Source organism: Lacerta agilis, chromosome Z (genome assembly GCF_009819535.1).
Source record: "Lacerta agilis isolate rLacAgi1 chromosome Z, rLacAgi1.pri, whole genome shotgun sequence".
NCBI classification, from domain to species: domain Eukaryota; kingdom Metazoa; phylum Chordata; class Lepidosauria; order Squamata; family Lacertidae; genus Lacerta; species Lacerta agilis.
Genome location: NC_046331.1, coordinates 7,693,328 through 7,715,371, shown reverse-complemented (window position 1 = coordinate 7,715,371; position 22,044 = coordinate 7,693,328). Strand labels below are relative to the sequence as shown.

The 22,044-nt window shown below is 45.3% G+C and overlaps 1 protein-coding gene across 11 annotated transcripts in view; it reads left to right on the top strand.

Moving 5' to 3' along the window:
- CACNA1B (calcium voltage-gated channel subunit alpha1 B) overlaps positions 1–22,044 on the top strand; it is a 307,712-nt gene that overhangs the window by 197,884 nt on the left and 87,784 nt on the right. For 8 of the 11 annotated variants that reach the window (XM_033137255.1, XM_033137250.1, XM_033137251.1 and 5 more), the window contains exons 10-12: positions 2,994–3,100; positions 8,508–8,570; positions 17,400–18,227. In XM_033137255.1, the coding sequence (XP_032993146.1) occupies positions 2,994–3,100; positions 8,508–8,570; positions 17,400–18,227 (998 nt within the window). The remainder of the gene's footprint in view (positions 1–2,993; positions 3,101–8,507; positions 8,571–17,399; positions 18,228–22,044) is intronic. The other 3 variants (XM_033137256.1, XM_033137254.1, XM_033137253.1) reach the window with 1 other exon arrangement.

The following is a 22,044-nucleotide window of genomic DNA, read 5'->3' as shown; positions in this document are numbered from 1 at the left end:
TGCTTGTGGGAAACCTGCAAGCAGAACCTGAGTGCAACAGCATTCTCCCCTCTCACAGGTTCCAGCACTGGGTATTCGGAAGCTGCTTCTGACAGTGGAGGCCGTGGATAGCCATCATGGCTAATAGCCACCAACAGCCCTCTTCTCCATGAATTGGCCCAAGCTTCTTTTAAGGCCAAAAGGGCAATGTAACCTGGCCTCTGCAAAACTCTTTGTTAACTGCTCCCTCCATCATCTTCCATTCACGTCTTCCATTCATGCAGTGTCAAGCCTCTGGTCTTCCAGTAGGAATGAACAGATCTGTCAATTTCATTTTCGGTCAGTTTCTCAATTTTTGCAGCCTTAAGGATGGTTTGCCCCATATCCTCATCAGTTTGCATTAAAAAAACAAGAGAGAAGTCCTTATGAAAATTCACCATGCATGTTTCCCTTAATAGGCACAACATTGCACGCAATTTCCCCAAATGGAATACAATGCATGCTATTATTTGCATTAATATATACTTTTTCATGCACACTTTCATGTATCTTTTATAAAAATTCTGGGTATGTGGAGAACTGCATCATAGCATTCAGAGAAGTGTGCCTCTTGGAAGATGGCTACATTTCAGTTAGTTTATTGGGCAAAATTGCATTAAATTCAAATTCCCCCATCCCTACCCTCCAGGATAGGGGATAGCTCCCATCATCCTTGGCCATGCTGGCTGGGGCTGATGGGAGTTGGAGTCCAGTAATGAGAGCAGTAATGAGTCCATCCAGCTCAGTGCTGTTGACACTGACTGGCAGCAACTATCCAGGGTTTCAGACAAGGGGTATTCTCAGCCCTACCTGGAGTTGCTGGGGATTGAACACAGGACCTGCTGAATGCAGTGGGTGCTTTACCAGTGAACTATAGCCCTTCCTCTGGGACATCAAGAGTCTATTTTGCCCATTGGCACGCAAGTCACTGATATACAGTGGTGCCCCGCTAGACGAATGCCTCGCTAGATGAAAAACTCACTAGACGAAAGGCATTCGGTAGCGAAAGGCTGTCTCGCAAGACGAATTTGTCAATGGGCTTGCCTCGCAAGGCAGGAAAAAAAATTCCCCCCGTCAAACCGCTATTTTCCCGTTGGTGCTTCGCAAGACGAAAAATTCGCTATATGACAGCACTCGCAGAACGAATTATTTTCGTCTTGCGAGGCACCACTGTACCATATTTTTCCGTGTATAAGAGGACCCTTATTTTTTTTTGAACCCCAAATTAAGAAATCAATATTTTAAACACCAAACAGAACAACTTTGATATTTTATTAAATATTCAAAGCTCTAGCACTGGCATAGCAACCCCCGCTGGCACCTGAGGTGGTGGGGTGTGTGTGTGCGTGCACCCAAAGTTGTTGAGTTTTTTGGGTTTTTTTTGAGAGAGAGAGATAGCCCAAGCCAGGTGCCCAGGAGATACAGTGGCTCCGGCACTTCCGGCAGCTTCTTCAAGGCAACCGTGGGAAGGTAAGTAGAGTTTTTTGTGGGGGGGGGGTTTACCCCTCAGCATTCACCATCCATGTACAAGACAACACCCAATTTTTGACAATTTTTTTTAAAGCAAAAAACATCTTATACACGGAAGAATATGGTATTGTACTGAAAGTTGTGAAATAATTGACTGTGTGCAATAATTTTATGGTCTATTTTTCACTTAGTCTGGCTTGAATTACTTCCTCATCAACCGCAGCAAGGAATCAGCTCGTTATGTGCCCACTAGCCCATTCGTGAAAGGGAACAGCAGTGTTTGAAAGCCTAATTGCAAAGTAGCCCTTCCGCTGCTCTGATCTGAGTGATGTTTTCCTCTTCCTGAAAAGGGAAGAGCTGAACTTAGTGTCGATGAGATTGACAATGCCAAATATATCAGCACATCACTGAAGAAAGCTGCCTCATACTGAGTCATAGAATCATAGAGTTGGAAGGCACCCCAAGGGTCATCTAGTCCGAACCCTGTGCAATCCAGGAATCTCAGCTAAAGCACCTGTGACAGATGGCCATCCCAAACACAGCTTTAAAACCTCCATGGAAGGAGAGTTTCCAACCTCCAGAGGGAAATTGTTCTTCTGTCGAACAGCTCTTGCTGTCAGAAAGTTCTTCCTGATGCTTAGTCAGAATCTTTCTTTCTTGTAACTTGAATCCACAGGTCTAGGTCAATACTGTCTGCACTGACTGGCAGTGGCTCTCCAGGATTTCAAGTAGGGGTCTTTCCCAGCCCTAGCAGAAGATGCCAAGGATTGAACCTAGGACATTTTACATGCAAAGCAGATGCACTACCACTTTGTTACAACCCATCCCCAAAAGGACACAGGGAGCTGCCTTGTACTGAGTCAGACCACTGGTTCATCTAGCACAAGATTACCAACACATACTGGCAGCAGCTCACCTGTGTTTCAGGCAAAAGGGCTCCCCAAACCTACCTGGAGATGCTAGGAACTGAACCGGGGATCTTTTGCATTCAGAGCAGCACAGAGCCATGGCCCTTCCCCAAAAGGACGCAGGAAGCTGCCTTATACTGAGTCAGACAATTGGTCCAATTAGTTCAGTATTCTCTTCCCTGACTGAGACCAGACTCTTAGGTGGGAGTCCCTCCGTCCCTCCCTGCCCCCACCCCCACCCCCAGGCCTACCTGGAGATGCTGTGGATTGAATCTGCAGCCTTTTGCGTGCATAGGAGATGATCTACCATTGAACTACAGTCCTTCCTCAGAAGTATTTTATCATCATTATTTTTAGTTAGATTCCTCTTTTCCATTACCTTTGGTTTCATTGCATCTGTAGTCATCTCAAAAGACAGGAGGTGAATTTATGAGTGCATATATTTACATTGATTTCTGCAACAGGATTGTGAGATATGTCACTTAATTCCATGTATAGATTGGGGAGGGAGATGGGATAGTCCTAGACACACCCACTCAGAAACATGTCCTGTCAAGAATAATGCATTCCTGCCTGTGCCATTGTCTTCCAAAACAGGACGAAGAGGAGATGGAAGAGGCCACCAATCAGAAACTTGCCCTGCAGAAGGCCAAGGAAGTAGCTGATGTTAGTCCCCTGTCAGCAGCTAACATTTCCATAGCAGCGTAAGGGTTTCTTTTTCTTATTATTTTGGAAATGTCATGGCCATTTTATTTCTTCTTTGTGTCCCCTGGTTACCACTCACTTCTTATTTGTTCTGGTCCAGAAAGAGTCCGTGCCCACCCACTTCCACAAACAGGCTCCCTTGCAGCATCTTGTGGAAGAAGCATATAAGCCCTAGAACAATGAAGGACAGGTTTTCTTTTTTCAGCCTCAGAGCTGCATTTCCTTCTTGGCACATGCTAGTCGTAGGTGGGGGCGAAAGAAAAAGCAGACAGAGCAACAAATGTGAATGACAGGAGGCTAGTTTCTACACACAGACAGAGGCACCATGTGAGAAGGTGAACTCCCCCAAATGTTCAAGGAGGGGCTGGACCCCTCAAAATTCTGCTGCATTCTTGAAATTTGAAACCATTGGTTTGAGTCCTACCCTCTGGAGCAGGAAAAAACAAGCTTGCTCCATCTTCCATATGACAGCCCTTGAGATATTGGAAGATGGCTATCCTATCTCTTCTCAGGCTCCTCTTTTCCAGGCTAACCATATCCAGCTCCTTCCACCGTTCCTCATAAGGCTTGGTTTCCAGACCCTTGATTGTCTTGGTAACCCTCTGCACACATTCCAGCTTGTCAATATCAACTGATGTCGGTGATTAAAATCCTTGCAGAAGCACTGTTTGAAGCAGCTCACATGTTTCCTTTAAGTGGACAAGTGGGTGGGTAGCGGGACCAGGGTAAGATGGGGGAGAGGATTCTCCCACACCCACCCTACTGCTACTGCTGCTGCTACTGCCACCCAGTTGCCTGCTTAAAGGTGAAGTTTGAGTTGCTTCAAATAGTGCTGTTGCAAAGTTCTTTAAAGCAGCCCCAGCACTCCTGCTTCAGCCACTGGAGAAAGGTAGGCTGCTTCAAAGTGCACTTTTGCAAAAGGCTTTACCACTTTGCCAGTCTCCCTGCTCTCCCCTTTTAAACCTCTAAAAGCAGGGGATCAAAGGGGGATTGCAAATCCATGCGAGGGATTTTGACCAACCTGTCAATGATATGTTGTTGTACTCCTGATAAGGATCTGCCCCATCAAGTCAAAAAAGTTTTCCCTCTGCATTACAGACACTGAGGAAACATTCCACATCCAGGCAAAAACACTCAAGAAGGGTGCAAAGTAGGGCCAATGAAGCATGTGGCCTGAGGCATGGGTGTGGCCTGGGAGAGTCCTGAGGGCCAGATTGAGAGGCTTGGATGGCCACATTTGGCCTATGGGCCTAAGGCCCCCCACTCCTGCCCTAGAATAAACAAAATCTCTGAAAATAATACTGGTGATTCTCAGAAATTTATATCACGGGGAACCACCCATTGACTTCTTGTGCAGTTGAAATGTCTTTCTTGTCCATGTTGGTTTTATTTTATTTTACTATATTATATTGCAACTTTTTTTTTTTTGCTATCTTCCATCCATAACAAGATGGTTTAGAAAAACAAACTACAGTGAAAGGAAAGATCCAGAATAAAACTGCAGCCAAGGATGGAGAACCCGTAGCACTCCAGACGTTGTTAGACTACAACTCCCATCATCATCAACAAGCATTGTCAGTTGTGAGGGACAGTGAGGGTTGACACCTAGAGGGCTGACAACCAGTGACACCTAGAGGGCTGCTGGTTTCCCATGCTTGCACTACTGGCAGATAGTTACAAGAAATCAACTGTTGTTAACTGCTAGCAAATGATACAAGAATAGAAGTATTTCCAGTTCTGTGCTGAAAATTCATTAATGTGGGTACTTGGTTCAGTTCAGTTGTTCCAAGGGAAAGGTGCCTCCCTTTAGTCAGAACTAATAGAACCTCGCTGCATATTACAGCATGGTTGGTAGGGCCTCACCCAACAATTTTATTACTGGGCAAGTTGACATGAAGAAAGACGCTCCTCCTGGCTAAGTGGTCCCAAGCTACTTGGGGATTTAAAGGTGAAAACCAAAACCTTAATCCTGGCTTGATAGTATATTGTTGCCCAATGCACCTGCTTTGGGGAGTGGTGTAACATGAGGACAGTAGGACTCAGTGCTCTAGCTTGACTGGTGGAGCCCCTGGACCACCCTTAAAAGCAGTCCCACATAAAGTGCATTGCAGTAGTTCAGCCTTGAGGTTACCGGTGCATGAATCACAGCAGCAAGGCTATCCCAGTCCAGGAAATATTCATATTTAGCATACCAGCTAAGGCTGGCAAATGGTGCCCCCTAGTCACTACTGCCACCTGGGTCTTAAGGGACAGAGATGACTCCAGGGGCACCCGCAGGCTATGCAGCTGCTCCTTTGAGGGGGAGAGTGACCCTGTCCAAAGTAAGCAAACATCTAAATTCTCAGGTCCAACAACCACCCACTTGCAGGATTTCCATCTTGTTAGGATTCAGCTTGCTTATTTATTTATCTGTCAGTCTGTCTATTTAATGTATACATATCCCACTTTTCTACCAAGCCACAAAAAAGATTCTCCCTCATGCACCACCACCCATGCTTTTGATGTTTATGGGACCGAGAGGAGGTGTTCACCTGAGGTATTTAGCACCCAGGCAGGTTTGTAAAAGTAGACACAATCAGGTAGCTTCTTCTGATTGGCCCTTATCCAGGCCATCTCTGCATCCAGGACCCCCACAGCAGCACCTGACTCAGATATAATAGACAAATGGAGCTGAAGTTTGCCAGTAATTGGGAAGGTGCAGAGCCTCCTAGTAGGTGGGTCATGGTTGCTAACTGGGAGGGAGAGGACAAGGTGGTAGGGAAGGTGCTGCAGGGTGTATGGTGAAAGGTCTACTGGCCACTGGGCTATGATACTATTTTCTTTTGTTTTGGGGGGAAAAGTGTAGTTTTGTGTATAATTATTTATATAATTATATATTCTATTATTATATTCTATTATTTATATAATTATATAATTATATATATATATATATATATAATTTCATAGGATTGTAAGGAATTAAGTTCTACTCAAAGTGGTTTAACAATCAATCCCTCTTCTCAGGGAATTCTGGGAACTGTAGCTCCATGAGAGGATTGGCGTGCCCTAACAACTTGCAGCACCCATAAAACACTACAATTCCCAGGGTTCTTTGGGAGAAGTCATGGCTATTTAAAGTGGCATGATACTGCTTTAAATGTATTGTGCAGGTGGTTCCTAGGACTCAGATAGACCCATGCGGAGAGCCCTACTCATCCATGTAGTTTGCTGGTTAACCTTGGACCAGTCACCACCTGCACAATACGAGGAGAAACTTGTAAGTGAGCCAGGGCTGGCAAATGAGCTGAGACCAGAAGAACCTAAGACAAGCCCTACTGGATCTGACCAAAAGCCTGTGTAGTGCGGTATCCTATTTCTCAGTCTCCAATCAAATGCTTTTGGGAACTCAAGAAGCAGGGCATTGTGGCAATAGCTCAGTCCTGCTTTCCCCCCTCAGCAACTGGCATTCTGATCCTGAAGGAACCTAGCAAGAGCGCTGCTGGATCAAGCTACTGGTCCAACTAGTTCCAGCATCCTGTGCTCACAGCGACTAGCCAGATGGGTATGGGAAGCCCACAAGCAGGGTCTATGTGCAACAGCGCTGTCCTCACTTGTGACCCTCAGCACCTGTTATTTGGCTATTCATAGCCATATTCTAGTGATGTAAAAGTAGTAAGTAAGTAAATAAACTTTATTCGCATTAGCCAAAGGCCATAGCAACAATAAAACGTTACAACGTATACATAATTTTTTTGGTATAAAAGCACATATTAGAAGCCCAAATTATCAATCAGTTAATGGCCCTTATTCTAATTGCCCCAGCTATGAAGCTAGCAACCTTAGCTGTTATCTGGTCATTTTGGTCTGATAGAAGGAAGGGCATTATGGTCGTGGTTGAGCACCCTGGGATGGTTAGTAGGAACGGGGTGATTATCTCATTCCTCAGCTCTTTGTAGTAGTATACAGACATAGTATACAGACATAGTGACCAGCATCCACCGACAACCTCATCCTCCATTGATTTGCCTGATGCTAATTTTAAAGCATCTAAGCTGGTAGCCATAAGCAAATGTAATGAATGAAATGAGCAAGAGAACTTTTCCAGCCATTTTATCCTTTATTTTTAAAAAATAAAATAATTAACTCAAATATTTATTAACCACACTTTCATAGAAGGTGTAACAATAAAACCAAATGCAGCTACAAAAGCAGGTATTTAAAAGTTAATTAAAAAAACTGGTTGCTAAGGGTGGGAAATCATGTTCCAAAGGCCTTCTGGACAGTACAGTTCAGACATCTGTATTTGATCTGTATCAAAGCACATCCGAAAGAAAGCAGGGGCGACCAGCCAAGGTTCTATTGGCAAGGAGTTCCAAAGACAAGTCTCAATCTCTGGTAAAGGCTTGATCTCTGTTAAAGTCTGACTAAACCTCAGAGGCATGGGAGATACCTGTGCCAGTCCACAGTCTATCCATTAGGCATCAAAATAACTCCTCCTTTGGATATATATTTTTAATCACTTTTTTTTTATTTGCAACATCATCAGCAGCAAAAACAACACAAAAGTTCAAACCACCATCTGTAAGCAAAATATAAAAATAAAATTATTTATTCCTGAAATCCTAACTCCCATCTGCTCCAGCCAACAGGGCTAATGGTCAAGGTTGATGGCCCTTTAAGTGCAACAACATCTGGAGTGTGTCAAAGTGCCTGCCCCTTTCAGTGCAGCCTGGGGAGGTCCTCTGGCCCTGGGCTCCTACTTCTAGCCCACCTTCTGAAGTGTGCCTCTTGATTTTCACCCATGCAGTAACTGTGGCCTAGGACAGGTGTTGCCAACACTGCACCCTCCAGATGTTATCAAACCACAAACCAGAACCTCATTGGCCATGCTAGCTAGGGCTGTTGGGAATTGTAGCCCATCAACATAAGGAGGTAACAATGTGAAAAACTCCCTGCTTGACAATTGCTAGAGTATACAGTATACTTCAGCTGCACCTGCAAAGATCAGTGATGGTGATGTGGTTTATTGGAAATAGCCTTAAATGTCCACAAGTGCTATCTATTGGAACATACTATTTTTAAAATATCTCTTGGTTGGCTTCTAAGTCCACCTTTGTATGGCTTCCATTGTTGTTTTGATTTGATGTTTTTTTGCATTGGTTTGGTTTCTCTCTCCTCCCTCCCCTTTCAACACAGAGATGGTGTCTCTGTTACTCTCACTCCCCCCCCCCCCCAGAGCTTGCCTGGGCTCTGTTTTGTTTTGTTTCTTAAGATGCACGTTCCAGCTTGCAACCTGATGGGGCACCTGAGGAGCCTATCCAAGCCTCCCTCTTGATATTGCTGTTTCTAATGTTCCTAAATTCTCTTGGGAATTGTTCCCTTTCCCTCCCTCTCACTTTTTTGTTCTTCTGTTTCTTGCATGTGCAGTTTTGTAAAGCAAACACGAGGTACTGTATCACGCAGCTCGTCGGTCTCCAGCGTTAATTCACCGTGAGTTGCTCTCTGTATACAATGTTCCATAAATGGATTTGATGAATGATGACTATATATACATACAACAAGTAGAACTCTCCACCCTCCCCTCCCCTCCCCTTTGCTTAAGTCATTCACTTCATTGTGGAAAATCTGCTGGAGGAAAAGGTGGACAGCATCACCTCATCATGCCTGTGAGTTGCTTTGGAGCAATTCCATCATGTGATGTCGTTCTCTCTGTTTCATTTCTACATGTGGTTGCATGCATATGATGTGCTCTTCCATTAGTCTTCCTCTCCCCGTTTGACCCTTGTGGCCTTGTGTGTTGTGGCCTGTCTTGATTCCAAGTTATTTCTCTTGCTCCCTCGCCTCCCCCCTTCCTCCATCTAATGCACTTCTTACTTTGGTTTTTACCACCAGGTGATGGGATCAGAGCTGAGTTGTAAGGGAAGCCATTCAGCAAGTGATGACCAGTGGTGGCTCCAGGTTTCTGGAAGGGGCCTTGTGGGAAGATCCATTGGGTTCTAGATCCATGGCTACATTCTGCCTCCATGGTCAGAAGCAGTGGTGCTTCTAAATACCAGTTGTTGAAGACCACAGGAGGGGAGAATGCTTGGATCCTGCCTGCAGGTTTGCCACAGGCACCTGGATGGCCATTGTGAAAATAGGACCACTGGACTACGTCAGCCATTGATCTGAACCAGTAGGCCACTTCCCATGTTCTCACGTTAAGGGGTTGAAGCAACTTCTTTATGAGGAAACATAGGAACATTGGGGGTCTTTTTACTTTAGGAAAAAGGCAAGTAAGAGGGAACATGATACAGGTGGATAAAATTAAGCACATTGAGGAGGAAATGGATAAGGAATTGCATTTCATAGATGATTAGGTTATCAACCCTCAGTATCAAAGGTACTGCCTTGGGCTTCCCAGAGGCATCTGGTTGGCCACTGTAAGAACAGGATGCTCAAGTAGATGAGCTTTGCTTGTATTCTTAAGGAGATGTCTTTCCTCCCTCTTTCATAGTACTAGAACTTGTGAACGTCAAATGAAGGTGAATGTTCAAACATTCAGGACAGACATAAAGGAAGTACTGAAGTTCAGCCTTGAGAAAATTGGGGGGGGGGAAATAGAAGATAAAACAGCTAAAGCAGTGAAAACGGGTCAGCAGCAGAAGTTAAAAATTAAAAACCACAACAGCAGAGCAAAAGATAGAAGCTGCTTATCACACTGTCATATTGCTGCACAATCCTTACATTTCACAGAATCATAGAGTTGGAAGAGACCACAAGGGCCATCCAGTCCAACCCCCTGCCAAGCAAGTACTTTAAACAGCCACAGTTTTCCCCAAAGGATCCTGGGAGCTGTAGTTTGTTAAGGGTGTTGAGGCGGTGGTGGAGGAAGGGGGTGTTTGTGGGGTGGTGGTGCGGTCCTCCCCGGGTGTCATCACTGAGGGGTGTGTGACAAAATAAGTTTTTTAAAAATAATAATATCGGGCTCATGAAACTTTTTAGGAGTGATGTGTTGGCTTAGGTGCCTGCAGGCGCCTGAAACGGCAGCGTGAGACTTGTGTCTGCCTACTGCCTCTTCCTCAGCCTCCCTACATCTGAGGGGGAGGTGGCGGAGAGGCTCCAGGCGTTGGACAGGCTTGCCCCGCCCCCATGGGCAGATTGCCCCGCCCCCAGATGCAGGACACGCCCCCGCACTAGGCACCCAAGCGGCTAGCTACACCGCCGTGTTGAGAGTTATTAGCCTATTCCCCTCAAAGAGCTGCGAAGGGGAATTCTGGGAACTGGCTCTTCTAGCAGCAAACTGAAAAGTGTAAATGGGATAGGGGTGGGAGGAGCTAGAGGTTTCAGGTGGGCAGCTACTCCCTCAGTGCTGCTGGTGTGGCTAGAATATTGGCCTATCATGCAAAGAGAGAGAGAGAGAGAGAGAGAGAGAGAGAGAGAAAATCATGGAGTCTGTTGCCTCACAGTCCTTGAAGAGGTTGCAAAGAACATTCAGTGATTATCTGAATATCTGAGTGATTACGCTTCCTGTAAATTTCCTACTGCATTCTTAGGGGGAGTTGAGTTCCATTTGTAGAGTTCCAAAGCCCAGATGCCAGGGAGGCCACTTTACCCACTCTGTGTTAATTGCCTTTTAAGTAGCTGCTGTGTGTTCTTTAATAGGAGTGAAAACCAACTTGAAACAGTCGCTGTTGGTTAAGGCAAGGCTCCCCCCCCCTGTGCTATATATACAAACTTTAAAGGCAGTTAGCACAAAAACCCTGAAGCTACCTGTCTGCAGTTTGGCAAGGTTAACCCCCCTCTTTAAGGGTTGCCATGTGTCCAAATGCAAAGCCCCTGTGTGAGGAAAAACAAATATGGCTGTTTTAAGCCTTTTTAATATATTGTTGAAGTGCAATCTGAATTGGCTAGACTAAGAGGTTTTAACTATCTGGTGCACCAGATGTCATTTTTATATGCTCTCTCTGTGCCTTCCAGGGCTCCTTCTTCCCCTTTTCTTTTTGTTGGAGTTGTATTTTGTTGGAGTTGCTTTTGTCAACCTTTTATGACTTTCTTAACTGTTGTTTTTAGAATGCATGTTTTAGTTTTGAGCAGCGACACCCTTCCAGAATTTGGGATAAACTGAATCATTAATAGGGCAAGAAAACTCCAAATGGGAAACAGGAGAAGTGACATTGTGAAGTCTTTTGCAGGGGACATGTATGCAAGTGGAATCCCTGCAGGCAAAGGCAGGGGAACCTGCACACATATAAAGTCCCTTCACATACTGCCTGAGTAAAAGTTTGGAATCATCCGAATTTCAATAATGTATCCTGATGTGCGCGGGTGGCGCTGTGGTGTAAACCACTGAACCTAGGGCTTGCCAATCTGAAAGTCGGCAGTTCGAATCCCTGCGACGGGGTGAGCTCCCGTTGCTCGTTCCCAGCTCCTGCCAACCTAGCAGTTCGAAAGCACGTCAAAGTGCAAGTAGATAAATAGGTACCACTCTGGTGGGAAGGTAAACGGCGTTTCCATGCACTGCTCTGGTTCACCAGAAGCGGCTTAATCATGCTAGCCACATGACCCAGAAGCTGTATGCCGGCTGCCTTGGTCTATAGAGCGAGATGAGCACGCAACCCCAGAGTCATCCGTGACTGGACCTAACAGTCAGGGGTACCTTTACCTTTACCTTTTATCCTGATGTAGCATCATTTTGTGGAGGTTCTGGGGAAGCCAAAGTTCAAAAGTTTTGGGACCAAGCAACAATCCCCTACTTTCTGGTACTACTCTCTGGTAATGGTGCTGCAGGTAGATGCAGAAACATCTATAATCCGTGCTCCACAACTCTTAATCTCCTGAGATGTTTCAGAAGGAAATCATGATCAGTGGTATTGAAAGCTGCTGAAGTAGAACCAATAAGAGTCACACTCCTCCTATCACTATCCCAATAAAAGTAATCAGTGGCTGTTTCATTGCTAAAAGTGGTCATTGAGATCAGACTGTAATGGATCTAGATAATGTGCTTGCTCCAGGCTTATACCTGAAGTAAGCTGGCCCTCTCATTCACTTTGCCCAGGAGGAGCATATTAAAAACTGGGCAACTGAGCAGTAGTTTTTTTTTAGTAGTAGTAGTAGTAGTAATTATTATTATTATTATTATTATTATTATTATTATTATTATTATTATTATTATTAATACCCCACCCATCTGGCTTCTGGATCCAAGGGGGGCCTCTTCCAGAGGGGAGGCACCACCACTATCACCTCAGGGGAAAAGCAGTGGTCCAACAATTCCCATGTGTGAGCTTCCAGCTCAGCCCCAGACTTATTGGTACCTGCCCAACTCACTCAACAAATGAGAAATAAATAAAAAATAAATAAATAATCTGTCAGTCATAAGAAGGTTGCTTTTACCTTTAAACCTGTAGACTTCCAGCCTTCCTTCCTTTCAAGTTTTTTTACTCCCATCTTCAGCCGGTGCCCATTGGGGACTGGTAGGGTGGAAAGCAGGGAGCCCAATAGTAGGTGAAGCTATAGCCAACAACAGGCAGATAGCTCATTCTAGTGCTGTTCAATGGCAGCATTGAAGCTAGTAGGCAGTACCATACCCTGGAACAGCTTTAGTAGTAGTAGTAGTAGTAGTAGTAGTCAGTGCTTTTTTGAGATGGTACTCAGCCGTACGCCATACTGCCACCTCCCCCACCCCACCCCTGGCCATTTCTGAGTCACCTTCAAAGGTAGCCCCACATAGAATGCTTTGCAGTAGTCCAAGCAGGAGATAACCAAAATATATACCTCTCTGGTGAGACAGTGGACAGGCACGTAGGGTCTCTGCTGGTGTACCAAATGGAGCTGGTAGACAGCTGCCCTGGACACAGAGTTGACCTGTGCCTCCATGGACAGCTGTGAGTCCAAATGACCTCAAGGTTGCACTTCAGGGGCACAGTTATCCCATTCAGGACCAGGGAGTCCCCCACACCTGCCCATGCCCTGTCTCCAAGAAACAATAATTCTGTCTTGTCTGGATTCAACCTCAATCCATTGATCACCATCCATCCTCCAACCACCTCCAGAAACTCACACAGGATGTTCACTACCTTCACTAGTTCCAATTTAAATGAGAGGTAGAGCTGGGTATCATCTGCATGTTGGTGGATACTCAGCCCAAACCCCCTGGTGATCTCTCTCAGCATATACATGTTAAAAAGCATGGGGGAGACGACGAAGTCCTGAGTCAACCCACAAGTGAGTGCCCAGGGGTCCAAACACTCATCTCCTAACACCACTTTCTGGAAATGGCCCAGGAGAAAGGAGCAAAACCAATGCATAACCTTGCCCCCAACTCCCAACCCTCCTAGATGGTCCAGAAGGATACTGTGGTCAATGGTATCAAAAGCCACTAAGAGATCCATCAGAACCAGGAAACAACTTTCACCTCTGTTCCTAGCCTGCCAAAGGTCATTGACCAGTGTGATCAAGGTGGTTTGAGTCCCATAGTGGGACCTGAACCCTGATTTGGAAGGGATCTAAATGGTCTGCATCCTCCAGACATGCCTGGAGTTGTTCAGCAATCACCTGCTCAATCAGACTGGGCAATAATTGGCCAGGATGGCCAGGTCCAAATACGGTTTTTTGAGAAGCAATGTTATAACTACTTCTTTAAGGGGGCCTGAGAAGACTCTCTCACAGAGGGAAGCATCCCCCCCTCCCAGCCCAACCCTTCCTGGCTTGCTTTTATAAGCCAGGATGGACAACGGTCAATGAGACAGGTGGTTTCACTTGTCCAAACAGCCTGTCCACATCCTTGGAGGTAACAAGTTGAAATTGATCCCATACAACTTGACTAGACATACTGCTGGCAGTCTCGCAACCCAGTCCTGTTACCATGATGGAGTCTATCATTTTACAAATCTGAGCAATTTTATCTGCAAAATCATTGCAGGAGATCTTGGGAGACCTTACCAGACCAGGATGGCAAAGGTGGTTCTGTTAGACTACAAACCACCTGAAAGAGTATCCTGGAATTGTTTTCCACAGATGCAATAGAGGCAGCAAAGAAGATCTTCTTCACCTTCACTATCTCTACTTGGTAGGCTCAATGTTGAGCTCTAAGTCATGTTCAGTCCAATTCAGAGTGTGTTTTTCTCCACTGGCACTCGTGCCATCTCATAGTCAGATTGTCAATAGGCCTGGTTAACTCTTCACTCCAGCAGGCCACCAGGCTATCAGCTGAGAGGCCATCAAAAGAGATAATACATCCACTACCATTCTCTGGAAGCCATTTGGATCCATTAAGTGGCGATCACTTTTTATAGAATTATAGAGTTGGAAGGGACCCAAGGGTCATCTAGTCCAACTCCTGCAATGGAGGAATCTCAGCTAAAGCAGCCATGACAGGTGGCCATCAAACCTCTGATTTAAAAACCTCCAAGGAAGGAGAGTCCACCACCTCTCGTGGGAGTCTGTTCCACTGCTGAAAAAGCTCTTACTCTCAGAAAGTTTTTCTGAATGTTTAGTTGGAATCTCCTTTCTTGCAACTTGAAGCCATTGGTTTGAGTCCTACCCTCCAGAGCAGGAGAAAAAAAGCATGCTCCCTTCTCCAGGTGACACCCCTTAAGATAGTTGAAAATGGCTATTATATCTCCTCTCTGACTCCTCTTTCCCAGGCTAAGCATACCCAGCTCCTTCAAGCACTCCTCATAAGACTTAGTTTCTAGACTCTTGATCATCTTGGTTGCCCTTCTCTGCAAACATTCCAACTTGTCAACATCATTCTTAAATTGCGGTGCCCAGAATCTGACACAAAATTCCAGGTGTCATCTGGCCAAGGCAGAATAGAGTGGTACTATTACTTCCCTTGATACTTCTGTTGATGCAGCCTAGAATAGCATTAGGTTTTGTTTTGTTTTGTTTTGTTTTTTGCTGCTGCATCACACTGTTGGCTCATGTTAAGCTTCTGGTCCACCAAGACCCTTAGATCCTTTTCACATGTACTGCTAGTAAGCCAGGTGTCCTCTGTCCTATATTTGTGCATCTGGTTCTTCCTGCCTAAGTGCAGAACCTAACATTTGTCCTTATTGAAATTCATTTTGTTAGCTTGCGCCCAGTTCTCCAACCCGTTAAGGTCATTTGATTTCTGATTCTGTCTTCTGTGGCATTAGCTACTGCTCCCAGTTTGGTGTCATCTGCAAATTTGATAAGCATTCCCTCAATTCCTTCATCCAAGTCATTTATAAAGACGTCGAATGACAATTGGCCAAGGACAGAACCCTACGTTACCCCACTTGTCACTTTTTCCCAGGAACTATTAATGAGTACTCTTTGGGTTTGGTCAGTCAACTAGCTACAAATCCACCTAACAGTTACCTCATTCAACCCACATTTTACCAGCTCCCTCGCAAGAATATCATGGGGGACTTTGTCAGAAGCCTTACTGAAATCAAGATACGCTATGCCCAAAGCATTTGTATGATCCACTAGGTTTGTAATTCCATAAAAAAAAAAGAAATGAGATTGGTCTGGCATGACTTATTTTTTAGGAAACCCATGCTGGGTCTTAGTAATCACAGCATCCTTTTCTAAATGCTCACAGACCAACTGTTGAATTATCTGTTCTAGGGCCTTCCCTGGTATCAATGTTAAGCTCACCTGGATCTTCCTTTTCCCCCTTTTGAAGATGGGGACAACATTTTCCCACCTCCAGTCTGTAGGGACCTCACCTGTTCTCCAAGAATTCTCACAGCTCATAGACAAAGGCTCTGAAATTACACCCGCAAGCTCCTTAGTACCCTTGAACGCTGCTTGTTAGGCTCTGGAGATCTGAATTTATTGAAAGTAGTTCCCTTACTACCTTTTTTTCCTATATTGGGCTTCAGCTCCCTCCTTACATAATTTATTGTGATATTTCCAGACTGGGCATCACTTTCCTTTTGGGTGAAGACAGAGGCAAAGTAGGTGTTTAGTAATTCCACCTTCTCTCTGTCACCAATAGCATTTCTGTCTTCTCCGCACAGAGGACCTACCACTTGCTTGTTTTTTTTCTCTTACTTTGGACATAGCCAAAGACACCTTTTTAAATTATTTTTAAATTCTCTTGCAAGCCCGAGCTCATTCCGAGCTTTAGCCAGTCTGACTTTTTCCCTGCAACTGTTGGCTACTCCTTTGTGATTTCCTCTTTCTTCCGTTTCTTATACATGCCCTTCTTAACTCTCAGCTCATTGGTAAGCTCCTTATGCAGCCCCACCGGTTTCCTTAGATGCCTCCCACCTTTCTTTCTTGTAGGTGTAGCCTGCAGTAATAATAATAATAATAATAATAATAATAATAATAATAATAATAATTTTTTATTTATACCCCGCCCTTCCCAGCCAAAAACCGGGCTCAGGGTGGCTAACACTAATTAAATTCACAGCAAAAACATAAAAACAATCAATTTAAAATACATATTAAAATACAAATTTAAAAATTCAAAATTAAAACTGCAGTCTCATTTCCAAATAGCCCACCAATAAAAGAATGAAGCATAACTATCAAACAGAAACCAACCCAAAGGCCAGGTGGAACAGCTCCGTCTTGCAGGCCCTGCGGAAAGATGCCAAATCCCGCAGGGCCCTGGTCTCTTGTGATAGACTGTTCCACCAAGTCAGTGCCAATACCGAGAAAGCCCTGGCCCTAGTTGAGGCCAACCTAGCATCTTTGTTGCTCGGGACCTCCAAAATATTATTATTTGAGGACCTTAAGGTCCTACACGGGACATACCAGGAGAGGCTGTCCCTTAGGTAGAAGTCTAGTAGCCTCAGAAAGTAATCTGACCATGGCACTTCTTTTATTCCATTGGATAAATAGAACCAACCATGTCCACAGAGGTAAACAGAGGTAGATCCATGGCTATGAGAAGGGCCACATTTATGCAGGGACAGCCCCATGGAGGCCATGTATTCCACAAAGTCCTGAGCGGTTCCTTGTAAGGTTGCATTGGCATGGATGTTAAAATCACCTAGGACCACCAGACTAGTAGGAAGCCAAGCCAGGGTTGACAGGGGAGTGGCTCCACAATCCCTACAGCATCTTCAGCCAGAAAGGTTGCCTGAGTGACTTGTGTAAGGACAGGAGCAAACAGCAGCAAAGAGGACATCTACAGTTTTCTGGAAGGTTCTACCTTTTCTTGTGTATTTTGCCAGCCATCTTGTCATTACCCCCATGTTCATTTTTCCTTCACCTTGTAGTCCCAGAACTTGCTGTTGTGGTGCTATGGATAAGATGGTAACCACCTCCCCCCCCCCCGCTTCCCTTCCTTCTCCTCCATCTTCCCCTTCCTGCAATTGCTCCTTTCTCTCTGCCTCTCTCTCTTGTCTATAGCAAGCAGCAGAATGCCTCCAAGTCCAAATCCGTGTGGGAGCAGAGAACCAGCCAGATCCGAATGCACAACTTCCGGACGAGCTGCGAAGCTCTGTACAACGAGCTGGACCCAGAAGACCGAGTTCGCTATGCTACCAACCTTCACATCCGCCCAGATATGAAAACTCACTTGGACCGCCCCCTAGTGGTTGAGCCAAGGAGTGACAGCCGCAACAACAACATCAACAAGCTGAGTCCCGTTGATGTGCAAGAGGTCGCGGAGGAAGTGAAGCCCCCACCAGCTGTGAGCACTGAGGGGCAGCGGAAGCATCACCGACATCGAGATAAGGACAAGGGGGGAGATCAGGAGAAGAGCAATGTGCCGAAGGATGAGAATGGGGAATCTGGCCCAAACCATAAAGAGGAGCGTCATCGAACACACAGGAGCCGCAGTAAAGAAGGCGAGAGGAGTGGGAAGGAAGGGAAAAGTGAGCGCAGCAGGGGCCAGGAAGGAGGCAGGCGGCATCACCGCCGTGGGTCAGTGGAGGAAGGAGCCGAGAGAGAGCACAGACGCCATCGGGGTCACCGGCACTCAGCCGAGCGTCAAGCAAAAGAAGGCAATGGAACCATCAACGGAGCCAAGACGGAGCGTCGTTCCCGTCACCGGGGAGGGTCCAGGCCTGGGAACCGGGAAGGCGACCCTGGCTCAAAAGGTGAAGGCGGTGAAGAACCCCACAGACGGCACAAGATGCGGCATAAGGCCCTGTCCACATATGATTCAGTGGACAAGCCAAACGGGGAAAAGGAGGGAGAGGCAGGAGAGAAGGAGCTGAGGAATCACCAGCCAAGGTGAGTCAGGTTCCGTCCCAATGAAGTGCTTGGTCTGTGCAGAAAGAAGGTCATCTCAAGGGCTGGGTCCATTCTTGGGGCTCAGGAAACATGCTGAGTCCCACAGTTCAGTGCAGTGTACTGAGAAAGTGTGGGAATGTTCAGGGAGGCAGGAGAGGATATATTGTTTAATAGTATCCTTCCCAACTTGTGTTAGCAAGTTCTATAATTTAGCAGAGTAACATTGCCCTTTTAAACTTACACAGCGGATAACTTGTTGCCAGGCTTGCTTAAGCCTCTAAAATAAGTTTCCTGGTAATTCCCCTTTATTCTCTCCTAAAATGAATAGACATGACACAGTCTTGTATAAAAAGTATAAAATAGTTTACTCATACATTCTGTTCACAGATGGATCCCAGAAGGCAGACTTAGGTTACAAAATATATACACTTGGAATCCATCCCATAAGGAGATAGTTCCTTTGTCCCCTCTTGGCTGGAGGCCAAGAGAGCATCTCAGGCTAAGGAGATGTTGCTTCTTTGAGGAATGGAGTCAGAGAGAGAGATGGCTGCCTGCCCTGTGCTATTTTGTTACCTGCACAGGTAAGGTCACACCCATCTCTGGTCACATGTAGAGGAAGTTTGTCTCAGCCCAGGAGGAAACAGGAAGTTTATCTACTGGCTGGACAAACATCCCTCTCTAGGAATGTTGTATTTGACTGCTCTGTGTTTCACATCCCACAGAAAGTACGTTTCAAATCCCCACTTAGTCATGAAGCTCACTGGGTGACATTAGGCCTGCCACCTGCTTTCAGCCTACTTGACCTCACAGGGTTGCTGTGAGGATAAAATGAGGAGAGGGGAGAAAACTGTCTATGCCACCTTGAGCTCCTTAAAGAAAATGTGGGGTGTTAAACAAACAAACAAACAATAGATTCTCTTTGCAAACTCTTGCAAGAGTGTAAACAGGGTAGCAGTTCCCAGTCCCAAAGATGTAGACATTAGAAATAATTGATTTGACTAACTTAGGTCTATTAACTTCAGTGGGTCTGCTTTGAATAGAACATACTGGATAAAGCCTTCCTGTTCCATGTTGCTTACATTTTTATTTAAGTTACAGGTAGGTAGCCGTGTTGGTCTGCCATAGTCAAAACAAAATAAAAAAATAAAAAAATTCCTTCCAGTAGCACCTTAGAGACCAACTAAGTTTGTTCTTGGTATGAGCTTTCTGAAGAAGTGTGCATGCACACCAAGAACAAACTTAGTTGGTCTCTAAGGCAGTGTTTTTCAACCACTAGTGTGCCGCGAGATGTTGCCTGGTGTGCCGTGGGAAAAATTGAAAAATTCAAGAGAATTACTTTATACATAGTCAATATAGGCACAGAGTTAAATTTTTTAACATTTTCTAATGGTGGTGTGCCTCGTGATTTTTTTCATGAAACAAGTGTGCCTTTGCCCAAAAAAGGTTGAAAAACACTGCTCTAAGGTGTTACTGGAAGGATTTTTTTATGTTTATTTTATTTTTATTTAAGTACTTAACATTCTTAGTCGGCTACAATGATGGCAGGTTGCATCTGTGGCCAAAAGGAAGTAACCATTAAAGCAGGGGTCAGCAAACATTTTCAGCAGGGGGCTGGTCCACTGTCCCTCAGACCTTGTGGGGGGCCGGACTATATTTTGAAAAAAAAATACCAACGAATTCCTATGCCCCACAAATAACCAATAAATGCATTTTAAATAAAAGCATACATTCTACTCATGTAAAAACATGCTGATTCCCGGACTGTCCATGGGCCGGATTTAGAGGGTGATTGGGCCGCATCCGGCCCCCAGGCCTTAGTTTGGGGACCCCTGCATTAGAGGCTAGCTATTAGAGAGGTAAATAAGTCTGTTTGCTACATTTCTTGTTTCCTTTCCTACGTTGTCTTTATACATCCAAACTAACAGACTAAACAATAACCTTTGTAATCCTTCATATAATTGCAACCAACCAATAAGGCTAAAAGTCAGAACCTGAGAGCCAGTGGGAGCTGGTTGATTTGGGGACAATGAGGCTGTACCCCACCACACTTAGTCTGCCCTCAGCCAATCCCCACATGATTGCCTTCTTTCTTACAACCAAACAGTGGTAGGCTCTGCACTTCAACTTTGACTCTTGTTCTCCTGCCAGACCCAGCCACCACCAATTGTAGGCAATTGTTTTTCCCCAGAGTTGGGGCTATCATCCATCCACTACCACAGTTCAAGCACACACTTCAGCCAGACCAATGCTTTGAGGAGAGAAGAGGGAAGAGCTGATGGACAGGAGCAAGTCTCAGGGGAAAGAGAAAGAGAAAGACAGAGGGGTGGAGGCCACGTTTGGACCACTGGGAAGAGGTTTTCCAGCCCTGCACATTCATTCATTCATTCATTCATTCATTCATTCATTCATTCATTCATTGCATTTCCATCCCACTCTTTTGTCTCCAAGGATCTCAAGGTGGTGTACATGGTTCAAATCCTCACTCAGCCATGAAGATGACTGGGTGTGATCTTCTGCCAGACACTACCTCTCAGCCTAACCTACCTCACAGGGTTGTTGTAGAGGTTTACTGAGGAGTAGGAGAGCTGTGTTAAGCTCTTTGGAGAAAAAAGGTGGGATGTAAATGCAATAAATGAATAAAGTGGCTCCAATCAGAGGCTTAATGATCGCTGCAGATCCCATCTCCTCACACAACACTTCTGATTTCCCCAGCATTTATGATAACTTGGGAGAATTGCTTCATGGCCAAGGTGCCAGCTCAGCTTTGGAGGAAAAGCTTAGCTCTGGAGGAAAGGGGGAACACATGCAGGGACTGCAATGTAATGATACTGCCGCAAGGTACAAACTCTGATTAGGAATAAATGGCTCCCCCAGGGTTGCTGTTAGCTGCTTGCATAGGGACAAGCAGGGCTGGTATAGATTTTGGCTGCTGGAGTCTCCTTGCGGGGTCTTGTTTTTAAAGATTTTTGGATTTTTGGAACAGTTCCTGAGCTATAATAATACACTTGAGAGCAATTTACATGCCACAGACAATTAATCAGCAGGACTTGAGAAAGCCTTTTCTGCACTTTGCCAGACGATGACTGTGTGGTTGCCCTGATGTCCCTGGGGCCAGTTTTGGCACCCCTTCGCTTGTCATTCTGGGGCTGTGAACCTAGACTTCCTTAGCAAAAGCCTATTCCTAGTGAATATTTTCTATGTCTCTGGATCAGCAGTGACTGGTTCATTTGAGCAATAGCACACTGCTCCACCAAGCTGAGTTTGACCTCAGCCAGCTCCCACTTGCCAGCTTTCTTACTTACAGCCAATCTAGGGAGTGGCACTGCCCATCAGCTACCTCCTCCTTTGACTCAGATTTGTTCTGGAAGAACTCAACAGTGAAGAGAAGATGGGGAAAACCAGAATTAGATGTCTGGCGCCACCTACTGTTGCCCTCCCTGGCTTCCACCCTACCAGTCCCAGTGGGCACAAGGCCAGTATTGACTTTCTGGGGTTTCTGATGGTTTCTGAACCATCACCAACCCAATTTTCCACACTAGAGGAAGAGGTAATAGCTGCAGTTGTCAACTTAGCAAAGTCTTATAAAAACATCAACACCACAAAAACTCTAAATAGCAAAATGTAATCCCCACTGCAAAGGAACAACCCCCTTCACTGCTGTGGCTTTACCTTTATGATGTTAAATGAATGACAGGTAGACATAGCAGCCCCTAAATCTGCTAGGCAGGCAAACTCAGGTTAGTCTGCTTTGGAATCTGAGTAGGGCAGATTCCTCCTCCGTCCTTATCTGCTGCCCTTACATGCAGATGAGGATGCT